A 22603-nucleotide genomic window follows, 5' to 3' on the forward strand; every position below is an offset into this window, starting at 1 on the left:
AACTTCTGTACCTAGTAAAATAATGAACATTAACTGGTAGAAAAATGTGTAGAAGATGACTAAGTGTGTAGAATATGACAGAACCACAAGCAGCAGCATGGGTTAACTATAGCTGAACTGTGTATTTGTTTGCCTAATGACTTCCATTCTAATGGGCCTTTTTCAGTTTCTCATAACTTTCTCAACTTTTTGCCTTTGGGGATGAAACTTTCCAGAACTGATTTCTATCTGAAGCTGCTTGGACCATTGGTATAAACACGAAAACAGCAGTGTAGATGGGACTCTAAATACACTAAAAATTCCCTCAAGCACACAGAACTTCAGCTATGCATATGCAAGGCCTGATTAACAAAGTCCTACTGATGCCTACTGACTAGAAAGTATGTAATACGGCAAAAATAATTCTGCATTTGAAAGGGGGACTGGATACTCTAGTTGAGTTGCTCTCATTGCAAAAGCCTCAGGCCTGGGATAGTATTTTTTTGTGTGCTGCATGATGACCATGCATAAATAGTACAGTAATTTGAAAATAATCTGGACTATGGTCTCTAGTCTATGATCCGACAGGGCGGCTGGCAACTGCTGGTCTCTCTCATCAGTTGTGTGCATGCTGCAGTTGGGCTCCTGGCATGTGGTGTATGAGACATTTGCCAAAGCAGCCTAGGTGCGTCAGTTCAGGGCCAAGCAACACTGCCACGTTGGTCTTTGTGTAAGGACCAGAAGTGGAGGTTGATGGAAGGACAGAGAGGCTGTTTAAGGTGACTCGTCTGGAGAAGGGAGATTGGTGGTAGAAGGGCAGACAGCCACAAACTGAGTGAGGGGAGGCGAAGAGAATGGGAGAGGGGGAGGGGAGTAAGCCTCAGGTGAGAGAGGGGGAGCTGGGGAAAGGCCCCCAGGAAGAAGAGTGGGAGCTGGGGGGAGCGGGCCGGGAGTAAGGCCCACGGAGAAGGGGGGAGCGGGGGAGGGGAGTGAGCCCCAGCTGGCGGGGAGTAAGGCCCAGGGAGGAGGGGGAAGCTGGGGCGGGAGTAAGGCCCGGGAGATGGGAGAGGGCCTTGGGGGGCACGGGAGTAAGCCCTGGGGAGCAGCTGGAGCAGGATCCGGCATAGATCCGGCAGAGGAAGAAATGGGCGGAACCTCGCTAGGGGGGTGGAGTGGCGGTAGCCAATGGGCAGTGGGCATGGGCGGTTTGGTCGGGCCGTGATTGGCGACGCGTGGCCGAGGTAGCCAATGGGCGTGTCGCTGGCAGAACTTGCCCTTAGCGGGGTGTGACGTGGCCGCGGGTTAGAGCGGTGACAGTTGCCGTGTGCGAAGCCTCCGCCTCTTTCTCTTGGGTTGCGGGCGGAGAGGCAGCAGCGCGCCGGTGCTGAGGGGTGAGTGCCGGGCTGGGGGCTCCCGGGGCAGCGACGTGTCCGAGGCCGCGCCGTTGCCTTCCCCCGTGCCGGGGGCTGAGCCCGGCGGCCACGGGGATTCGGCGGCCGGTGACAGTGGCGGCCTGACAGCAGCCCCCCCGCCCCCAGACGCACAGGCCTGGCTCCTCGCCCCGGGAGCCCTGGCTCTGCCCCGAGCCCCAGTCCCGGCAGGGGCAGGTAGGGCCGGGCGCTCGCACTGGCGGTGCCGGGTGAGGGCTGCGGTGCCCGCTGCACGCACATTCGGCTCCCCCGGGGCTGGGCGCATCCCACGGAGATGCAGGGGCGAAGCTGGGCTTGCCTGGGCACCGCTGAGGTCGCTAGTGGCCGTTTGTGTTGCTGTGGCCGCCCTGGTCCCAGGGCACGAGCGAGGTGTCAGCTCTTCCCGGGAATCTGCCCCCCATCTCGGGCCAGGGGTTAAACCTACTCAAGCGCCCCAGTCCCGTTTCCAGAAGCGATTCGGGCATTTGGAGCAGGTCTCCTTGAAAGCCAGTGGGAAGCAGGTTCCTCAGGCCCTTAGTGCTCTGAAATCTTTATCGCAGAGCCCCTTCTGCCTTTTTGTTCTCCTCCTTCCTTCATTCTCCTTTCTCTCTTACTTCCCTGTTTTGCTAAATTCTTCCTCTGCATGTTGCTCTCAGCAGCAAGTCCTAGTTCACACCATCCCGTGAGTTTCACGCTCCCCTTCTTCCCTAGCCTAATTGCTAAAATGGTCAGCAATTCAGTAGTTAATAGAGATATCGAAGTGTCATCGTTGAGTTTTAGCATTAATATCACAGTGAGATTAATAGGGGGAGGGAAGTTTTGCCCTTCTGAGTCATTGTTTCCTGCTGTCTTCTGACTCAGCAGGACACCACTGCATCAGTTACATTCAGAAGACTTTCCTCTTAACAATGAGGGCTATAAACTCGATTTCCAAAATGAAGGCCTATATTCTGCATAGTCTGAATCTATTCTGTGGATCACAAAAATACATCAGATGGGCCAAGTATTTGACATTCTGGGCTAGTGGAAACTGAATGAAGGGGGGAGTTCAAATGTCATTGAGAGAGACACCACAACCCACCTATTCCTCCAAGGTGATAGGACACGGGGCCTTACAAACTGAATGAAGGGGGGAGTTCAAATGACATTGAGAGAGAAACCACAACCCACCTATTCCTCCAAGGTGATAGGACACGGGGCCTTACAAACAGTTTCCTTCTCCCTTGGCTATGTAACATTAGCCTCCCCTGCTGACATCCTCAGTGTCCTGCTTTTAACTTGTCTTTGATAGCTCTTGGCAGAGAAGAGAGTGATGGCACAATTGCCCTCTCACAAATGACCCAATTATTAGATCTCTTTAATGATGTATATTCCTGAGCCTGATTCAGGTGTGATGTAATTTTTGTGAAGATCTTGTTTGGAAAAGGTTTAAATAATACATAACCAGCTGTAGCTGTTCCTCCTGAAAGCTTGTGCCTTGTAGCCAACCAGTCTGATCTGTGTAATCTGAGTCTTTATAGACTGAAAATATTTCACTGATTTCTCTGCATTGTATTAATTCTCATGTAAAGACATAGACTTACAACATGGGATGATTTTTTGTTGCTTTAGTAAGGGCAGTGAACAATAGTTCAATTTGTATGTGAGGACTGCAACAGCACTCCCTCATGAACATTCTTTGTAACTGGGTGAAGTTCTTTACGTGTTTTCTGCAGTCTGTCTTCCATCCTCATCCAGGAACTGCTCTCCGTCCACTTCATCAAATGCTTTTGCCCAATAACTATATTTGATGTGGCTTCAGCGTAACTCAGTTTTTCTCCCTCCCAGAGCTCTTACCAAGTTCTTGTTTTTTTTTTTTCTGGTTTACAGTACTCATACAGGGCAGGGTACACATGGTTGTTGCCTCCCCATTGTCTGGGTTTCTAAGGAGGATTCTTTAAAAAAAATCACAACTTTCAAATCCTTTTCAGTGTTGCTGATTGACATTTTTCTTCTTTAAAGGAAAGTAAGAGGGAACCCAAATTGGTTGTCTCTAACTCATGATGCCTAACGCCCTACTAAATTCACAGTCCATTCTGGTCAATTTCATGGCCAGAGGGTTTTAAAATTGGTAAATTTCATGATTTCAGCTGTTTACATCTGAAATTTCAGGGTTTGTAAGCATCGGGGTCCTGACCCAAAATGTGATCTGGGGAAGGGGTGGAGGGGTTGGACTGCTCTTAGCCCCAGCTGGAGTGGTGGGGGGGGGCATGGAAGCCCCAAGCCTGGGCTGCCCCAATATCCGGCTTCAGTGGCAGAGGGGGTGATCAGATTTCACAGGAGAGGGCTGATTTCAGGGTCTGACACATTTTTCACAGCTGTGAAATTGGTAGGGCCCTAATAATGCCAAAAGGTAGCTTTCTAATAGATGGTATGTACAGCTTAAATTCCCTACTTGTCTTTACTTAAGGCTTGTCCATTCTGGAAATTTTCCCAATGTAGCTGTGCTCTTAGTAACACTGGCTACACTACTAGGGAGGTGTGTTGAGGGGCCTGGCTGTCATGGACCAGTCACATTTGAGTAGTTAAACCAGATGTAATTTTGACTGATGCAATTGAACTGTATTTCAGTTATCTCTTTGCCCTTTCTATTTGTAAAATCTCTTTATGTGATGTGTGTTTTAAAAAGCTAACACAAAGCTAATATTTAACAGCAGGGCAATGGCTGGTAAGATAGTCTCTTATTTGAAAAGAAAAATATTGATTTTTTTTTTTTAAAGAGCTAAACATATAGCATCAGTTTATTTGAACAATAAACAATAGGACTTTAGCTTTACTTATAAATTGAGCTTTGAGAGTTCATAACTGGAATTTGCTGCAAAATGCATCCCTTGTTTTAAAATTGTCCAGCAGGATCTAAGCTTATATCTTTAGCCCTCATGAAAACTTTTTCAAATATGAACCAGAATGTAAACCAATGCTTTCGTTTTTGAGTCTACAGACAGCCTGAAACTCTGAAATGTGAACTGCCCGTATTTGTGTCCACTGTTAATCTCTGTCATTTGACTAGCTTTGACAATGTGCTTTTTCTGCTGTGCAGCACAATCCCCCTCCCCCCACTGTCCTTGCCCCAGAGATCTCCCTCCATTTCACTGAGAAATCCAAAGGTGGGGGCTGATTTACTGTTTTTCTTTCTCTCTCCTCTCTTTCCACTGCCCAGTGAAGGGGTAACTGTGAAATCTAGTGAGGATGAACATATCATGTTTCCACAAACAATTTAAAAGCTTATTCATCTTTATTGGAGATAGTGCCAGGTAGCAAGAGAGCTAGTTGATCTGGTGAAGAACAAGGAGTTCAAGCCTCACAGTGTCTCACCTCTGTTTCTGTTCAACAGGAAATAAACAGATGTATCCCTTTCACAGTGCAAAGACTCAGTTTCCTTACATTTTTTACACCATCTTACACACATCTCCAAATGCTAAAAACCCAAACTGTCCCCGACTCACTGCCAAAATATACTGTGCCTCCTGTGAAAGACATCTACTGCAGTGCAGTCGTGTTATATTAAAGATCCAAAATCTTGGGACAGAGCAAAACGGAATTCAGTAGCAAAATACAAGAGAAAGTGTGCTAATTGTTCTATTTTCATGTTCTTTAAAAAGCAAAAATCCGTAATTTCTCTGAAGCTGCTGCAGAATTTCTTGTCTGCTGCTTTGGAATGGCACAAAAACCAGGGTCCCATGCTCCAGAGTTTAGGTCCAGGTTGCTGCAGAATACATTGAAAGGAGAGTTGCAAGTTTTGTTAATTGGATCACTTTTCTGAGTTAGTTAGAACCTTTGTGTTTCAGTCCTTGTTCATTGGCAGCTGAGTTAGATCCCAGTGAAATTAATGGGGCAGTTCATACCTTATAGCTATTGTCTCTTTGCAAACTTGGGCAGTTTCTGATTTGTAATATCGTATAAAAATAGAATACATAAAAGGAAAATGGTTTCCCAGCAGGTTTATTATACAATGGAAATTTATTTTTTTAAAACTTTAATTGTTCTTAGACTTTAATTTGGATAAAACTTTTGCCCTAATGAAGAAGCTGAAAGCTTCAAATGGAAATCTGATAAACAAGGTGGGCTCCATTGTGTAATGTTTAAAAAATTTATTGGCCATTTTATAGTTACCTGTAACTTTAACATGAAATGTGACTCATATCAGTTTTACTGACCTAAATTAATGCTGAGTTTTTATTCTATCCAGCAAAACTATGTAGTATTAGAAGAATCTTGGTCTCCTCTAGTTGCAGTAGTGTAACTGAAATTTGTAAGTGCTGGTTCTCTTCAACTCATGAAGAAAAGCATTAAAACACTAGACTCTGTTAAACTTTGTTGCAAAATAGAAATCTGAAAGAACTAATTCAACTTTTCCGAGGCACCCATCATAGAATTTAAGTAGGTAAGTTCTTAAACTTTTGCCTTGCATAGTGTCTACATATCTTAAATTATCCTGTGTATTTAATTTGTTATTTACAGGAGGCTGTAGTTGCACCTCAGAACTAAATAGTGAGCCCTATTTTTCCCCCACATCGCTCCTATTTTTTTCTCTTAACTGTTCTCCCCCTGGTTGGTGTGTGGAAAAATCTACACAGAGTGAATCTGGGAATATTCAGCTGTACCTTTTGTCAGATGTTTTACAGAATTTGAATGGAAAAGTAGTAGTGTGCTACTCTTCTGTTGAAATTATATAATGGTTGTTTTTTTCCTCTGAAAACGCAGAGAATCTGTCCACTCTGGAAGCATGGAAAACACAGAAAATGTCCTGGAAACTTCTGTAAAACTGGTTGTATAAGTGAACTCTGCCCTGATATTATCCTTTGATGCTAGCATTACAAGGTTCATGTTCTAACATGGATTAATTGTTCTTTTAGAAAGTTCGTTCTGTTTTGCATAAACATGTTCGTTCTCTGGCACAATGTCACTTTCCACCTATTTAATCTTAACTTCAGAAAAAATAATCACGCTATTAAGATGGAAAATTTCATTCCCCACAAAGCTGTCAGAGTGTGGAATGGCTTGCATTTTTAAACAAATTCTGTTTTAGGAGAGGCTTGTTGTGCTCTCAGAGTGGTCTTATTTTGCTATTTTGTTTTTGTCCTCAAGATCTAATCTCTTCTTCAGGTTTCCAAGCAACTCTTATCTCTAACTTTTGTGTTTAGGAAATGACTTGAGTTTAGATGGACTTCTCTATTGCATAGTTAGAGACAAGATATCTGAAGTCATGGGTTTACTGGGGAGTTATAAGAATGTAAGACAAACATTCATATCCAGCTGCATCTATTTAGTAGTTAATTATTCAAGTAACTATCAGAATTTCTGTAGTGAAGTCCTTTCATGAGTCTGCTTTTCAACTTAGCCATTGATTTTTGTCCTCTAAATGAAGCAAAGAGTTTCATTTGCACTTCTTAAGTGATGTAATTTTTAAAATCTATATCCTTTATTTACAGACAAACTTCACATGATGAAAGTACAGGAGAATTTATATGGAAGCACAAATTTCACTTCCAAAACTCAGGCTCACCTAACCTTTGTGTGGAACTGTTTTGCTCCTGTCAAACTTGATAGTACTGTCATCTAAGCTTTGGGTCAGAACTGGGCACGAGTTTTGCCTACTTCTGGATTGTTTTATTTACTTTCTAATCTTATGTTAATGTTTTTAAAGGATACAAATTTGTCTCATCTGCTGAACTATAGAATAAAAATTATTATTGATTTTATATATTATTGTTTGCCTTTTTATTTATATTGTATTTTTTATTATCTTACTAAATTCAATTAATACAATAAAAATACTACTGTAGTTGAAATGGTGCTGATTATTGCTTTTTCATGAAGATGAAAATAAAACAATTTCTCTGAAGCTGCTCCAGAATTTCTAGTCTGCTGCTTTGGAATGGCACAGAAATCTGGGTCCCATGCTCCAGAGTTTAGGCCCAGGTTGCTGCAGAGTACATTGAAAAGGGAGTTGCAGCTTGTGTGCATACACAAGAACTTAATCAGAGATGTTAACTTTCTGTAGACCACTGAAATATAGTAAATGAAAGCAAGAAACTTGTTTTATCAGGTATTTGATGTGGGCACTACATTCCTCGGTACCGAGTATAAACTTTTTCAGTTGAATTGCAAAAGAGTTGTAAATTCTATAATCCTGGTGGAATAGGCACTTGAATCCCTGCAAGGATGAAGTGAGCTGTAGCTCACGAAAGCTTATGCTCAAATAAATTGGTTAGTCTCTAAGGTGCCACAAGTACTCCTTTTCTTTTTGCGAATACAGACTAACACTGCTGTTACTCTGAAACCATCCACAAGTAGAGTATGTTAGTTCTAAAGTGTCAATTTTCTCTTTTCAGATCTGTAACAATATACCTGAAGTCAAGAATGTTTTCCAAACTAGCCCACTCACAAACCTTTGCTGTTCTGCGTCGTGGCGTTCATGCTTCAGTGAGTGCTTCTACATCAGTTGCACCTAAAAAAACCAGCCAGGGAACTCTGTCCTCTGAATACATATTTGAACGTGAAGCTAAATATGGTGCACACAACTATCATCCCCTACCTGTTGCTCTAGAAAAAGGAAGAGGTACTGTATCTTGATTTGCCTTTATGCTGCACAAGAAAGTGTGATGCTTCAAAACTTTTTAGGGATTTCAGGATTTTAAAAACTTGAAGGTTGGCACATAATTTGGTTGCATCCAAGACAGTTGATGAAACCTAGGATTTGTCTACACAAACAAACACTTAATTTGCAACAAGCTGGGGTATAAATCTACCCAGCACTAGCCTGCTGTGCACTAATTGTACATGTGTTCCCTGCCATTGCACCCTAAAATGGGGGTAGATCATACCATACTATGGAATTCTTAGTGTATTTCAGCAGGGTCCCCATGGACACTTAGTGCACAGAAGGTTAGTGAGGGGTAGATTTATATCCTAGCTTGTGTAGACAAACCCTCTGTTGCTAATGAGGGATTGTGCAACTAATGACTTCTAATAAAACTGTTTGATTTGGTTCAATTCAATCTGAGGAGCTAAACGTTGAGAGGTCAAACCTTGATTGGCCAAAAAGTTTTATGTGATTGCTTATTTCAGTCTCCATTATAAATGCTTAATATCTAGACTGAGTCTTGCTATGAAGTCTAAACCAACTGGCAGTTGGTTTGGCACTGCAATGCTGGTATTTAGGGTGGGATTTTCAGAAGCATTTAACTGATTTAAGAGAGAAGTCCCATTGACTCTGTGAGGTTTGTGCTCCATTTACTTAAATGCTTTTGAAAAATAATCCTTCAGTCTTTTTTTTTTTTTTTAAAGCCTTAATTGGAAAAATTCCTCATCTTTAGTTAAGTTAGAATGTAACTTATTTGAAAGACTCATTATTCTTGTCAAGTAAGGAGTTTCTTTTGCTGAAGATGAGAGCTTGTTTCCTTACAGCTCTTTCCTGAACCTTAAACAGTTTACACATTTTTACTAGAGTAAGGAATAGGCAATGGTATATGAGACACCCTGGCACCCCCTTGTTCAGCACTGTCATATAATTAGGATATGTTTTGTACAAAGTATGCCTTGTGAGGTATCATTCTAAAAGTCTTGATTTGCTAGACATTAATATCTCATTGGATTCTACGTGCTATCATATGTGAAGTTAGGCTATGTATGTGTTACCAAAACATGTTGTGAAATTGAAAACACCCATAAGCAGCCATTCAAGTACAACAGTAAAAAGGCCAGATAATGTTAATGCCTTATTGAGGAAATGCACACAACACAAGGATTATCCCAGGAACTGTGTACAATAGAAACCTCTCATAGATAGTACTGCACAATGGGGACTATTTGACCCAGGTCACAGCAAAAGAGCTTTCCAGAAAGTGGGAAGAAGATATAAAAGGGGGAAATATCATGATGGTACCTCACTCTCCCTACACAACACACGTGGAAACACCTAAGGAACAAAGACTGAACTAGGGAAGTGATGGTCACAGGCTAAAGGGATTTTTAGCCTGTGTATGAAAACCTGGGAAACCCAAGCTGCAAAGCAAAGGCAGCTTGTGCCTTAAGAATCTGCCAGCCTGTTTATCACTCAGGGTGAGAATTTGCTAATTCATATCCTACCTATCTAGTATGTCAAGCTCAGTTTGTGGTTTTTGTTTGTTTACTAGGTAATCTGCTTTGATCTGTTATCACTTAAAATCTATTTTTAGTAGTTAATACTTACTTTATGTTTAATCCAAACCAGTATGTGTTTGATTAGGTGTCTGGGGAATATCTCAGTTTGGTTACCACAAGTGTGCATGGCCCTCTTCACATTGAGGGAGAGGTGGACCAGGTGTTAAACCCGTATACTGGCTAGATTCATCCAGAGAAGGACGGTACTGCTCTAGGATTCTAGGCTGGGAGGCTGGTGGTTAGAGAGCCTGCATGTAACTGCAGCTGGGTACTGTGTCCCTATCTGTGTGAATGCTGGTGAAAGGGCAAGCTTGGAGGGCTTTGCAGCTTGTCACAGCAGTACAGCGTGTGGGGGAGCCCAGCCTCGTGGGCCAGAGGGCTCAGTGGTACCCCAGTTCCGGGTGTAACCCCAGGGGGAACCTGTGACAGTGGTATAGTCGGCAGGATCATTTGCACAGCTTGTTGCTCTGAGTGAGTTTTGCTCTGGTGGTGATTTTTAAGTGTGAAGGCTAGAGATCAGTCAAAGAGGTTACCAGTTTATTATTTTCTGTTTTGCTTATTTCGGCAAAGGAAGTAGGGACAGAAAAGCAGCAAAATGAGTGAAAGTTAAACTAGTAAGAAGCTGGAGCTGTGCAGACTGCAGGCAGAAGAGAGAAAAAGCACACAAAAGACTCTTGGAATTAAAACAATTACAGATAAAAGAAATGGAAGCAGAGAATGTCGGACAAGAAACTGCACACCGAAGAGCCGTGGAAGCAGAGGAGGCTAAGCAAAAAGCTGAAGAGAGTGTTGGAACTGAAACAGACAGAGGCTGACAAAGAAATGGTGATCCAGAAATTAGTCATGGAGGAAAAAGAAAGATAGGAGTACCAACTGGACTTGATAGAGAAGCAGAACCAGAACACCCACACGCCAGTGAGTCCCACCTCTCCAAAAATCCACAAATGGGAACAGTTGTGTCCTGCATACAGTGAGACAGGGGACATTGCTGAATATTTCTTCACCTTTGAGAGGCTGTGTGTACTTCACCAGATTCTTGAGAACCAAAAGATGCCCACTTTGATTGCAAAGTTGACAGGTAAAGCTCTGGTAAAGCTATTGAATAAGATGCCAATTAGAGATGCTTCAGATTATGGTCAATTCAAGGAAATGGTTTTGAAACAGTTTTAGATTACACCTGAAACAGAGTAAAATTTTGAAGCCTCAAGAGGGGTGCTGGGATGAGTAATGTGGCATATGTAAACCACATGAAAAATTTGATGGAAAAGTGGGTAAGGGGGGAAAGGTGTTACAAGCTTTGAAGGAATGTATGACCTTGTTGCTCTTGAGTATATGAAAAGATGATGTAAAGCAGTGTTTGTGGGACAAAAAAGGGAAAATGGTGAAAGAACTGGCTACTCTAGCTGATCAATTTGAGCAAATTCAATCGTCTGTTTAAACCTGACGGGAAGCTGGGTTCCTATTTTACCCCTGGGAAGAAGGAGGGTGGAGGCTGGACACTTACCGCTCCAAATCCATTCCTCTAGCCCTCATCCCAAAACTCCTATAAAAACAGAGGAGCCCAGAAGGTGCTATCAGTGTAATTACAGTTAGCATCTGAGGAATAAATGTCCTGTAGTGGGAAGGAACAGGCAGCTAGCAGCATTTCCGTGAATATCTACCCTGAGCACAGAGGCACCTCAGGGTTTGTAAAAGTAGCCTCTGCCCAGCCGGGCATGAAGCACAAAGCCTGTCAGGATTAATGGCAAAGAATACCTTGGGTGGGAAGAGACAGGGTCAGAAATTTCTGTGGTTAGAAGGAATATTGTACAGGAAAGTGACTTACTGCCAGGACAGATTGCAGAGCTTTTATTAGTGGGAAGTTACAAAATCCTTGTGCTTTGGCTAAAGTGCACACAGAAAATGAGGATTTGGGAGCTGTATGGTTTGTGGCAGTGGTAAATGATGATCCAGTTGCTTTGTTACTGGGGAATGATTTCTTCCGTGTAGCTCGGGCTGTCAAGGAGAAATTTTATACTGGACCCCCAGAGGGAAAGGGTGAAGTCCCAGGAACTGCTGTGGGAGTGTCTCTTTAATTTCTCTGAAGCAGTGCTAAACAGTATGCTTCCAGGGGTGGGTGTGGTTTAGGCCAGCTCCTGCTCAGTAGCTAAAGGCAGGATCTCCTCTAGGGAGGAGGGGAGTGTATTGCCTGTTAGTGAGGAAACTGTCCAGGTTGCTGGCTGCCAGCAGGTTGTAGATAAGCAAGGGACACACCTCGCTTTAGGGTGCATAGGGAATCATAGAATATCAGGGTTGGAAGGGACCTCACGAGGTCATCTAGTCCAACCCCCTGCTCAAAGCAGGACCAATCCCCAATTAAATCATCCCAGCCAGGGCTTTGTCAAGCCTGACCTTAAAAACTTCTAAGGAAGGAGATTCTACTACCTCCCTAGGTAATGCATTCCAGTGTTTCACCACCCTCCTAGTGAAAAAGTTTTTCCTAATATCCAACCTAAACCTCCCCCACTGAAACTTGAGACTATTACTCCTTGTCCTGTCATCTTCTACCACTGAGAATAGTCTAGAACCATCCTCTTTGGAACCACCTCTCAGGTAGTTGAAAGCAGCTATCAAATCCCCCCTCATTCTTCTCTTCTGCAGACTAAACAATCCCAGCTCCCTCAGCCTCTCCTCATAAGTCATGTGTTCCAGACCCCTAATCATTTTTGTTGCCCTTTGCTGGACTCTCTCCGATTTATCCACATCCTCCTTGTAGTGTGGGGCCCAAAACTGGACACAGTACTCCAGATGAGGCCTCACCAATGTCGAATAGAGGGGAACGATCACATCCCTCGATCTGCTGGCTATGCCCCTACTTATACATCCCAAAATGCCATTGGCCTTCTTGGCAACAAGGGCACACTGTTGACTCATATCCAGCTTCTCGTCCACTGTCACCCCTAGGTCCTTTTCTGCAGAACTGCTGCCTAGCCATTCGGTCCCTAGTCTGTAGCGGTGCATTGGATTCTTCTGTCCTAAGTGCAGGACCCTGCACTTATCCTTGTTGAACCTCAGATTTCTTTTGGCCCAATCCTCTAATTTGTCTAGGTCACTCTGTATCCTATCCCTACCTGCCACCGTATCTACCACTCCTTCTAGTTTAGTATCATCTGCAAATTTGCTGAGTGCAATCCACACCATCCTCCAGATCATTTATGAAGATACTGAACAAAACCGGCCCCAGGACCGACCCTTGGGGCACTCCACTTGCTACCGGCTGCCAACTAGACATGGAGCCATTGATCACTACCCGTTGAGCCCCACAATCTAGCCAACTTTCTACCCACCTTATAGTGCATTCATCCAGCCCATACTTCTTTAACTTGCTGACAAGAATACTGTGGGAGACCGTGTCAAAAGCTTTGCTGAAGTCAAGAAACAATACATCCACTGCTTTCCCTTCATCCACAGAACCAGTAATCTTATCACAGAAGGCGATTAGATTAGTCAGGCATGACCTTCCCTTGGTGAATCCATGCTGGCTGTTCCTGATCACTTTCCTCTCATGTAAGTGCTTCAGGATAGATTCCTTGAGGACCTGCTCCCTGATTTTTCTGGGGACTGAGGTGAGGCTGACTGGCCTGTAGTTCCCAGGATCCTCCTCCTTCCCTTTTTTAAAGATTGGCACTACATTAGCCTTTTTCCAGTCATCTGGGACTTCCCCCATTCGCCACGAGTTTTCAAAGATAATGGCCAATGGCTCTGCAATCACATCCACCAACTCCTTTAGCACTCTCTGATGCAACGCATCCGGCCCCATGGATTTGTGCACGTCCAGCTTTTCTAAATAGTCCCTAACCACCTCTTTCTCCACAGAGGGCTGGCCACCTACTCCCCATGCTGTGTTGCCCAGCGCAGCAGTCTGGGAGCTGACCTTGTTCGTGAAGACAGAGGCAAAGAAAGCATTGAGTACATTAGCTTTTTCCACATCCTCTGTCACTAGGTTGCCTCCCTCATTCAGTAAGGGGCCCACACTTTCCTTGACTTTCTTCTTGTTGCCAAAATACCTGAAAAAACCCTTCTTGTCACTCTTAACATCTCTTGCTAGCTGCAGCTCCAGGTGTGATTTGGCCCTCCTGATTTCATTCCTACATGCCCAAGCAATATTTTTATGCTCTTCCCTGGTCATTTGTCCAATCTTCCACTTCTTGTAAGCTTCTTTTTTATGTTTAAGATACGCAAGGATTTCACCGTTAAGCCAAGCTGGCTGCCTGCCATATTTACTATTCTTTCGACACATCAGGATGGTTTGTCCCTGTAACCTCAATAGGGATTCCTTGAAATACAGCCAGCTCTCCTGGACTCCTTTCCCCCTCATGTTATTCCCCCAGGGGATCCTACCCATCAGTTCCCTGAGGGAGTTGAAGTCTGCTTTCCTGAAGTCCAGGGTCCGTATTCTGCTGCTTACCTTTCTTCCCTGTGTCAGGATCCTGAACTCTACCAACTCATGGTCACTGCCTCCCAGATTCCCATCCACTTTTGCTTCCCCTACTAATTCTTCCCGGTTTGTGAGCAGCAGGTCAAGAAAAACTCCCCCCCTAGTTAGCTCCTCCAGCACTTGCACCAGGAAATTGTCCCCTACATTTTCCAAAAACTTCCTGGATTGTCTATGCACCGCTGTAGTGCTCTCCCAGCAGATATCAGGATGATTAAAGTTGCCCATGAGAACCAGGGCGTGCGAGCTAGTAGCTTCTGCGAGTTGCCGGAAGAAAGCCTCATCCACTTCATCCCCCTGGTCCAGTGGTCTATAGCAGACTCCCACCACTACATCACTCTTGTTGCTCACACTTCTAAACTTAATCCAGAGACACTCAGGTTTTTCTGCAGTTTCATACTGGAGCTCTGAGCAGTCATACTGCTCCCTTATATACAGTGCTACTCCCCCACCTTTTCTGCCCTGCCTGTCCTTCCTGAACAGTTTATAACCATCCATGACAGTACTCCAGTCATGTGAGTTATCCCACCAAGTCTCTGTTATTCCAATCACATCATAATTCCTTGACTGTACCAGGACCTCCAGTTCTCCCTGCTTGTTTCCAAGGCTTTGTGCATTTGTATATAGGCACTTGAGATAACCTGCTGATGGCCCCTCATTCTCAGTATGAGGTAGGAGCCCTCCCCTCAGACGTTCCTGCCTGTGCTTCCTTCCGGTATCCTGCTTGCCCACTTACCTCAGGGCTTTGGTCTCCTTTCCCCGGTGAACCTAGTTTAAAGCCCTCCTCACTAGGTTAGCCAGCCTGCTCGCAAAGATGCTCTTCCCTCTCTTCTTTAGGTGGAGCCCGTCTCTGCCCAGCACTCCTCCTTCATGGAACGCCATCCCATGGTCAAAGAATCCAAAGCCTTCTCTCCGACACCACCTGGGTAGCCATTCGTTGACTTCCACGATTTGACGGTCCCTACCCCGGCCTTTTCCTTCCACAGGGAGGATGGACGAGAACACCATTTGCGCCTCAAACTCCTTTATCCTTCTTCCCAGAGCCACGTAGTCCGCAGTGATCCGCTCAAGGACATTCTTGGCAGTATCATTGGTGCCCACGTGGAGAAGCAGGAAGGGCTAGCGATCCGAGGGCTTGATGAGTCTCGGCAGTCTCTCCGTCACATCGCGAATCTTAGCCCCTGGCAAGCAGCAGACTTCTCTGTTTTCCCGGTCAGGGCGGCAGATAGATGACTCAGTCCCCCTGAGGAGAGAGTCCCCGACCACCACCACCCGCCTCCTTCTCTTGGGAGTGGTGGTCGTGGAGCCCCCAACCTCAGAACAGCACATCTCATGCCTTCCAACCAGGAGTCTCCTTCTGCTTTCTCCCCTCAGACGCATCATCTGGTCTGCTCACCACAATGGTACCTGTGGAGAGAACATGAAAATGGTTACTTACCTGTGTCTGCGTTGCTGGTACCTGGACATTCCCCCTTCTTCTTCTGGAGGTCACATGTTGCCAAGCTTCTTCACTGGCCTCTTGGCTCCGCTGTGCAACCTGCTCTAAATCTTTAGAGCTTTGTGCCCGTAGAAGCATATCCTGACTTTTGTCCAGAAAATCCTCAGATTCTCGTATGCAACGCAGGGTTGATATCTGTTGCTCCAGACCTTCGATCTTCTCTTCCAGTATGGATACTAGCTTGCACTTCGTACAGACAAATTTGCTTCTGTCCTGTGAAAGAAAGACAAACATGGCATATCCTGTGCAGGTAACAACAGCTGAACCCCCCCGCCCCCCATATCACCTTCCTACTATGAGCTTCCTCAGAGAAGCTGGCAAGATGTAAGCCTAAACCAGGCTCACCTCAGGCAAACTCCCAGGCAAACTCCTGCTGTGTGCTGCGCTGCTGGTTCGCTGCCGCTCAGATTGTTTGCGGAGTTCTGGCTATTTTTAAACAGCCAGGCTTCCCTGAAACAGACACCCCCAATACCCGCCCCCTGTAGGCTACCACCCAATCAGGCACTCGCTCGGGCTTTCAAACTGCCCTCCCAGCAAACGCACACTCGGCTACTCACTCAGCAAACACGCACTCGGATACTCACCACTCCCAGGCAAAGGGAGATGTGTCCTAGAGGGAAGCCTAGAGGTGGGTGATGGAATCGTAGAAACCACTGTGGTGGGTGAGGCAAACCCAATTCAGGAAGGGAGGGGTGTGTAGTGCCTGCCCGTGAAAGAACTATTCAGGCTGTTATCTGTGAGCTCTTTACGGCTGAGCAGGGGATAGATCCCACTCTAGAGGGCAGAGGTGTGTGCCTTAGATGGGGGCTCAGAGGAGGAAGCTGTAAAAGAATTAGTAGGGGGTACAAGAATGTCTCCTCACTGATTACATGGGGGTGTGTGTGTGGGGAAAGAGGTTGCCCAGGACAGAAATGTTGGGTCAGCTTCTGTGCAGCTAGGCACCCAACCTGTGGTTCAGGTTTTAAGAGGGGACTGTGTAACTGATCTCCTGGAGGGGAGCAGTCACACAACTGACCTCTTGGGGATAGTGAGGGGGTGACAGAAGATATGGTCAATCCAGGTCCCACTTTTGCAAAATGCTATTCCTGATGCACTTGTGGAAACTGTCTCTTTAAGACAGGATGAGAATCCTACTAAAGCCTTGAGTGTCAGTGAAAATGCTAGTGACGACCCCCTCTGCCCCCAAGAGAAAGGGGAGGAGGAAGCAATTTCCTGGTTGGGTAAGATCCAGCAGCTTTTTCTTAGCTGCTTGCTGTAAGATCACAGCCCTTTAGGAAAAGGGGGTGGGGAAAAGTCCCAGTGCTGGAGTGAAAAATCATAAGAAAACCCTAGGGTGGGGGTGGATTTGTAATATCTTAGAGTAGCTCCAGCTAATTACCGATCATCATAATTGTTGTATGGACATAAGTCTCTTTTCTCTTACCATGAGTGCTTTGAGTGTATAATATTGAAACAAAATATGGTACTGAATAAGGAAACAAACCAACTCCAGTAAATAAAGTTACTGTATTTAAACACCATAGAGAAATAGAATGAATCTTGTCAGCTCACTTGTAATTTAAAACAAACAAACAAAAAAATCAATAACCTCTTACACATGCCCTTGGTTGATCAAGTGTCACTTGGCACATATGATGACAGAATCACTCAGCTGCTCTCTATGGTTCCCATAATTCCTAAAAGGGGTTGAAGTGGTTCTCTGTCAAAGATATGCATGTAGAAGCAACAGAATCAATTTGTGTTTGAAAGGGGGATATTTTTAATTAGGTTGTGGTGTGTGGAAGAGCAAAAACTGCTGGGAAGATGTTGCATGGACATTTTTCCTCAACTTTAAGAAGTCGAACTAGCAGCAACTTCTTACCTTCAGTTAGCTTATTAATGCACACAGTTTCAATGCAACAGTGAATATGATGAAGCTTGTTGGATCCATGTGATGGTGTTTGTATACTGGTCCCATTTGTGAAATCAACTGCACTGTTATTTTAAAGTTGCCCGTCTCTTTAACCTTGTTTCAAGGTCTTCTTACCTTGATTTCTCTGGTTCACAGGTTCAAAAGTATAAATTTCTCCAGTGTATTTAACTGTTGTTCCACTAAGATGATGTGGTGGTCAGTTTGCTTACCCATGCCGAACACATTTTGATAGTTCACTTGAAAACTGTCAGCCTCCAGTTCTGAGTGGGAAAATTGCAGGATCCCATTATTAAGACTATCACTATTCTTATACTTAACTCCTCTTTCAAGTTTAATCCTCTTTATTGTTCCAGGACTCCAACATGGGGGAAATGAGGGATATGAGTAGAAAGCAGTACTCGTGTGAGCCTGTCTAGCTTCATGGAGCAACAGCTCCACTATGGAAGTGCTTCTGCACTTGAGTGCTGGTTGGGGCATTGGTTATGTGCTGCAATAGTCTGACACCCATTATGTGGCTTGTGAAGATATTGACTCCCAGTCAAGGAGCTTCTATGGCAGACCCACCATGCATTCACATTTTAAGGAATTGCTAGAATACCATATATACCAGACCCCAGGTCATTTTGTTTTGTAACTGTAGCTTGTACTGTTTACCGATGGCCTCATTTTTCTCATGTACTCATCTAACCTAAACTTTTCTAGGTATTTATATGTGGGATGTAGAAGGCAGAAAATATTTTGATTTCTTGAGCGCTTACAGTGCTGTGAATCAAGGTCACTGTCATCCAAAGATTGTGGAAGCTCTGAAATCTCAAGCTGAGAAACTGACCCTTACCTCTCGGGCATTCTACAATGATGTACTTGGTGAATATGAAGAGTATGTCACCAAAATGTTCAACTACAGCAAAGTTCTTCCAATGAACACAGGTAGAGTACTGTCCTCCCGTCTCTGTTTTACCCCCTACATGTAAAAGAGTTACTCTTATAAAGGAACAAAAATTACAAGTGGCCAAATTGCACATATATGGTTCTTTATTTTAGGGGTGGAAGCTGGAGAAACTGCCTGTAAACTGGCTCGCAAGTGGGCATACACTGTAAAGGGAATTCCAAAATACAAAGCAAAGATTATTTTTGCAGGTACGTGAAGTTCTCATAAGAGCTTGTTTTTCAGGGGAGAAGAGAAGATGCCCTATCATAATAGAACCCCAAGCATAGGCTAAAACACTGTAGTCTTCTAGGGTATAATGATTACACCATAGTATCTTTAATGTCCGAATCTCTCCTGTTCATTGAATTGGGTTGTAATGGCTGCCTTTACCTGTGAATGCCCCTGGCAGCTCAGTGCAGTGCTGCTGTTACGTCTCTGCCTCAGTTTTCCCAAATGAAGGTTTTCATAAATCCACTGTAGCTTGTATATTGGACAGCACCCTTCAAGGATCTAATTTATTCAACCCCAAAGGCAGAACATTACATGAATAGGCCTCTCCCTGAGTATCTCTAGCTGCAGGGAGGAGGGGCTAAATCAACCCTAGTCTGTCCACCCCAGTTATGTTCAAGGTCCCTTACCTGCAAGGCCTTTGTCACACAGAACCCTCTTCTGGAGTCAGGGGCTTCTTGGTGCTAGCTGGGAAGGGTCTTGCTTCTTGGGTCAAGGTTCCCCACAGCAACTGAACCTCAAGGACAGCATATAATTCCTTTAACCTAGGACTTCTGCTGTTACCTTGTGAAGTGGTTCATGGGAGCCAGCTTTCTCTGAGATCTAGGATTCATAGTCCTTTTCTTCTGGAAACTCTTCCATCCAGGAGTATTATCCCATTGCTGGCGAGCCCCTCTCACCTTCTGCCCCCCAAGAAGCCTTCTCTATAGGAGCTTTCTCTTTGTGTACTCTGGGAACTGTTCCTCTCCTAGGAGCCTCTGTTCTCCTAGCTTCCTGCACTGGCTGTAGATTTCCTTTTATCATGCCTAGGTACTTCCCTCCTGATTAACTGTCTCGCAGTTACTCAATGTGCTAATTAGTCCCAAGTGAACCTGAGTTACCTCATTCCCCCTTATGGCACCTATCAGAGGTAGGCTGAGCTCTTGACCCCTTCAGAGGGCCAGCTACCCTCTGACATGGGTCAGTTGTAGGTTGTGAAATAGATTAAGCTTTAATATCTTAAATCTATCTATCTATCTATGATCCCAACTGATTATCAGGAATTTTTAAAAGATTCATGTAATATAAATAACATATATTGTCTTAATAGAAAGACTTTTTAAAAGCAGGAGTTGAAAATTAATTCTTCCTTGCCTTCCATTCAGAGTTCAGGATACTGTTTTCTTGGCAAAAGTTGATACTGCATGTATCAACAAGACAATGAATATAGTTCCCCGTTTTTTGTTATTAGGTGCTTGTGATGTGATGTCATCTGTTGCAGGGGCAAAAGAACTATGAACTCAGGTCCTGGAAGGTAGAAAATCTTCAGTTTTCCTTTCCATATTATAGAAGATACATATTCAGTGTATGTCTACAAGAAAATGAAAGCTTTTTTTTTACACACTTTTAAAATTACTTTTCTAAAATCAGCTGCATGGTTGGTAGCAATTTTCACTGGGAGGCAGTCAGCCTCTTATGAGACTACATCACAGCCCGTGGATACCACTGCTGATGTGTTAAAGCACAAACCATATTTGCTGCCCTCACCCTCTCCAAAGCCTACCTGTCATCTTCATGCAGCTTCCAGCAAGTTAGAGGTTTCTGAAATGGCTGCTAAACCCAGAGTTCAAGACTTCAGCATAGAAATCTCAGCAGTTGGGATGAGGCTTTCATACCAGATGTAGCAGGAGTTGCCATTTCGGCGATAAAACTACATTGTATACAGTCTTGATTATGTAGTGACTATAACAGGAACCGTGAGTTAATACTGGGAGCTGGAATTGTCTGATGTTACCTTCTAATGCACAATGCATTCTTATAAGCAGAACAGGGACATGTTGCTTGTGATTGAGAAAAGTGCATACATAGCGTAAAAAATTCTCGTTTCTGTATAGCTATAATTACTGAACTTTGGCTCCCTTTGGTCACAGAATGCTGTTTTAAAACAATATTAAAATGTCAGGCAGTGATTTTGTTAAATTTATCTTTTGACAACTGCAGTAGTAGAAAAGTTTTAAGACTACTTCTGGCACTTGGTGCACATGGTGCTTAAACCATAAATCTTTGAATCATTAGTAGAGATGGGTGAAATTTTTTGCACAACTCTTTTTGGTGAAAAATGCAGATTCAGTGGCACAAACATTTTGCAAGGTTATGTCAATTTCATCAAATTGTTTCAGTTGAAAAAACCTTAAAAAAATCCAGTAAAAATGAAAATATTTTGTTATGACACTTTGTAAACACATTTCCATTTCAGATTTCCCTTTAACTTTATTTAACCATTCCCCCCCAAACATAATTAAAAATGCTTGAAATCTAAACAAAACATTTTATTTTGGTTGAAGGAAACGTTTCATTTGACCCAAAACAAACATTTTTTTTATTTTTTCAGAATTGCCAGTGAACCGAAAAATCTGTTATTCGCCCAGCTCTAATCAATAGTTATGCTTTTGTAGCCTAATTGAATGCAAGTAAGTTTATAAATGCTTTTTAAAGTCTGGAGTTGAGTAATACGTTGTCCTCTGAAGAGACAGATGCCAGAGTGCGTGGAAGTTATAAACAATTGATTTTTTTCATATATTTTTAACTTACAGTATTTAAATAGTGCAGTTTAACAAGTACTTTCCCATCATGAGGGGCATATTCTACTTATATGAATTCCCCATCACCATAATATCTCAGCACCTGCAAATTATCTAAAACAGAAATAATCCCTCTCTTTGTGAAAGGTAAGTGTTGTGGAGGGATTGTAGAGACAATGTCCAGCTAGCTAGGGCCAGTCCTCTTGAGGGTTTTGAACACCATGGCAGAGTACTTAAGGTGGATTTTGTACTGGATAGGGGACCTGAGAGCGGAGCACTAGGGTGATGTAGTGTTAAGTAGACAAACTGTGGCATGTTATACCAATTCAAACTTATTTTGCTGTGTGGTGCTTTGATCCTAGATGCGTGAGTTGTAGTAACCAAGGTTACAGATCATGTATGTGTGTCTCACTATAGTAACATGGCTGCTGTAACAATCCAGGGGGTCTTCAGAACTCAGGCATTGCTGCAGTGCAGGGGTGGTTCTGGCCATGCCCCTTATGTTGGGGACCAGAAGGAAGGCTGTCTACAGCTGGCTTTATGAGCTCTACAGCACCTGGGGATTTCCCCCAGGATTCCTAACTGGCTAAATCTGCTGACTTTTATGGCCCCTTTACACCAGCAAATTGGCACAAAGAGTGGATTAATTTTTTCACTGATTTTTTGTCACTTAAATTATCATTTAAATTAAATTATCATTTAAGTCAGCAAGGAGGAAACCTTGATTTAAATCTATTTTAATCTTGTTTTGCATTTGTACTTTCTATTTTCAGAAAGAAAGGTTCAATCTCATTTGTTGGTATAACTATTAAAACATGTTGATTTGCAACCAGATATACTCTTTGCAGTATATTTGGTACTACTTTTTGGTAACGAGAAGGATACATTATATCTATACACTTATTAAAGCAATTATATGTTTTAACATACATTCTGATTGTTACTTTTTACAAGCAGGGGTTACATTAGAAAATGGTGAATGAAGCACTTCTTATTTACAAGGTGATTTTTTTTCAATGCAGGACTTGTGTCAAGCTGAATCGGACGGAAATTAGAATTCAACTAATGTATAACAGCATTTTTTTTTAGTTAAATAAAACTACCTAAATGTGCTGGGTACATAGGAAAAATAAGTTTATAAAAATATTTTGTTTTTAAAGCTGTTTTATTAAACAAAAGAAGCATTATCAATAGTTAGTGGATTGACAGATTGTTTCTGGTTACCCTGTACTAAACAGGTTAGGTACCTAACTCCCATAGAAATTAATGGGAGTTAGGTTCCTTACCTGCCTCTGTGCTTTTTGAAAATCCCACGAGGTTAGGCACTTCAGTGCCTAATTACCTTTGTAAATCTTGCCCCATGTCTTTCAAATTCTTAGAATTAGTAGATCTCATCCTCTCCCTCCTGATTTTGATTTATAAATTGGAAG

The 22603-nt window shown here is 43.4% G+C and overlaps 1 protein-coding gene across 3 annotated transcripts in view; it reads left to right on the plus strand.

The window, feature by feature from the left end:
- Positions 1-1284: 1284 nt before the first annotated feature.
- OAT (ornithine aminotransferase) overlaps positions 1285-22603 on the plus strand; it is a 30945-nt gene continuing 9626 nt past the window's right edge. Inside the window, exons 1-4 of one of the 3 annotated variants that reach the window (XM_077822962.1) lie at positions 1285-1370; positions 7763-7989; positions 18159-18383; positions 18498-18593. In XM_077822962.1, the coding sequence (XP_077679088.1) occupies positions 7791-7989; positions 18159-18383; positions 18498-18593 (520 nt within the window). In that variant the 5' untranslated portion in view covers positions 1285-1370; positions 7763-7790. Of the gene's footprint in view, positions 1371-7762; positions 7990-10200; positions 10651-18158; positions 18384-18497; positions 18594-21018; positions 21063-22603 lie in introns of those variants that run through there. The other 2 variants (XM_077822963.1, XM_077822965.1) reach the window with 2 other exon arrangements.

This window comes from Eretmochelys imbricata, chromosome 7 (genome assembly GCF_965152235.1).
Source record: "Eretmochelys imbricata isolate rEreImb1 chromosome 7, rEreImb1.hap1, whole genome shotgun sequence".
In the NCBI taxonomy this organism is placed as follows: domain Eukaryota; kingdom Metazoa; phylum Chordata; order Testudines; family Cheloniidae; genus Eretmochelys; species Eretmochelys imbricata.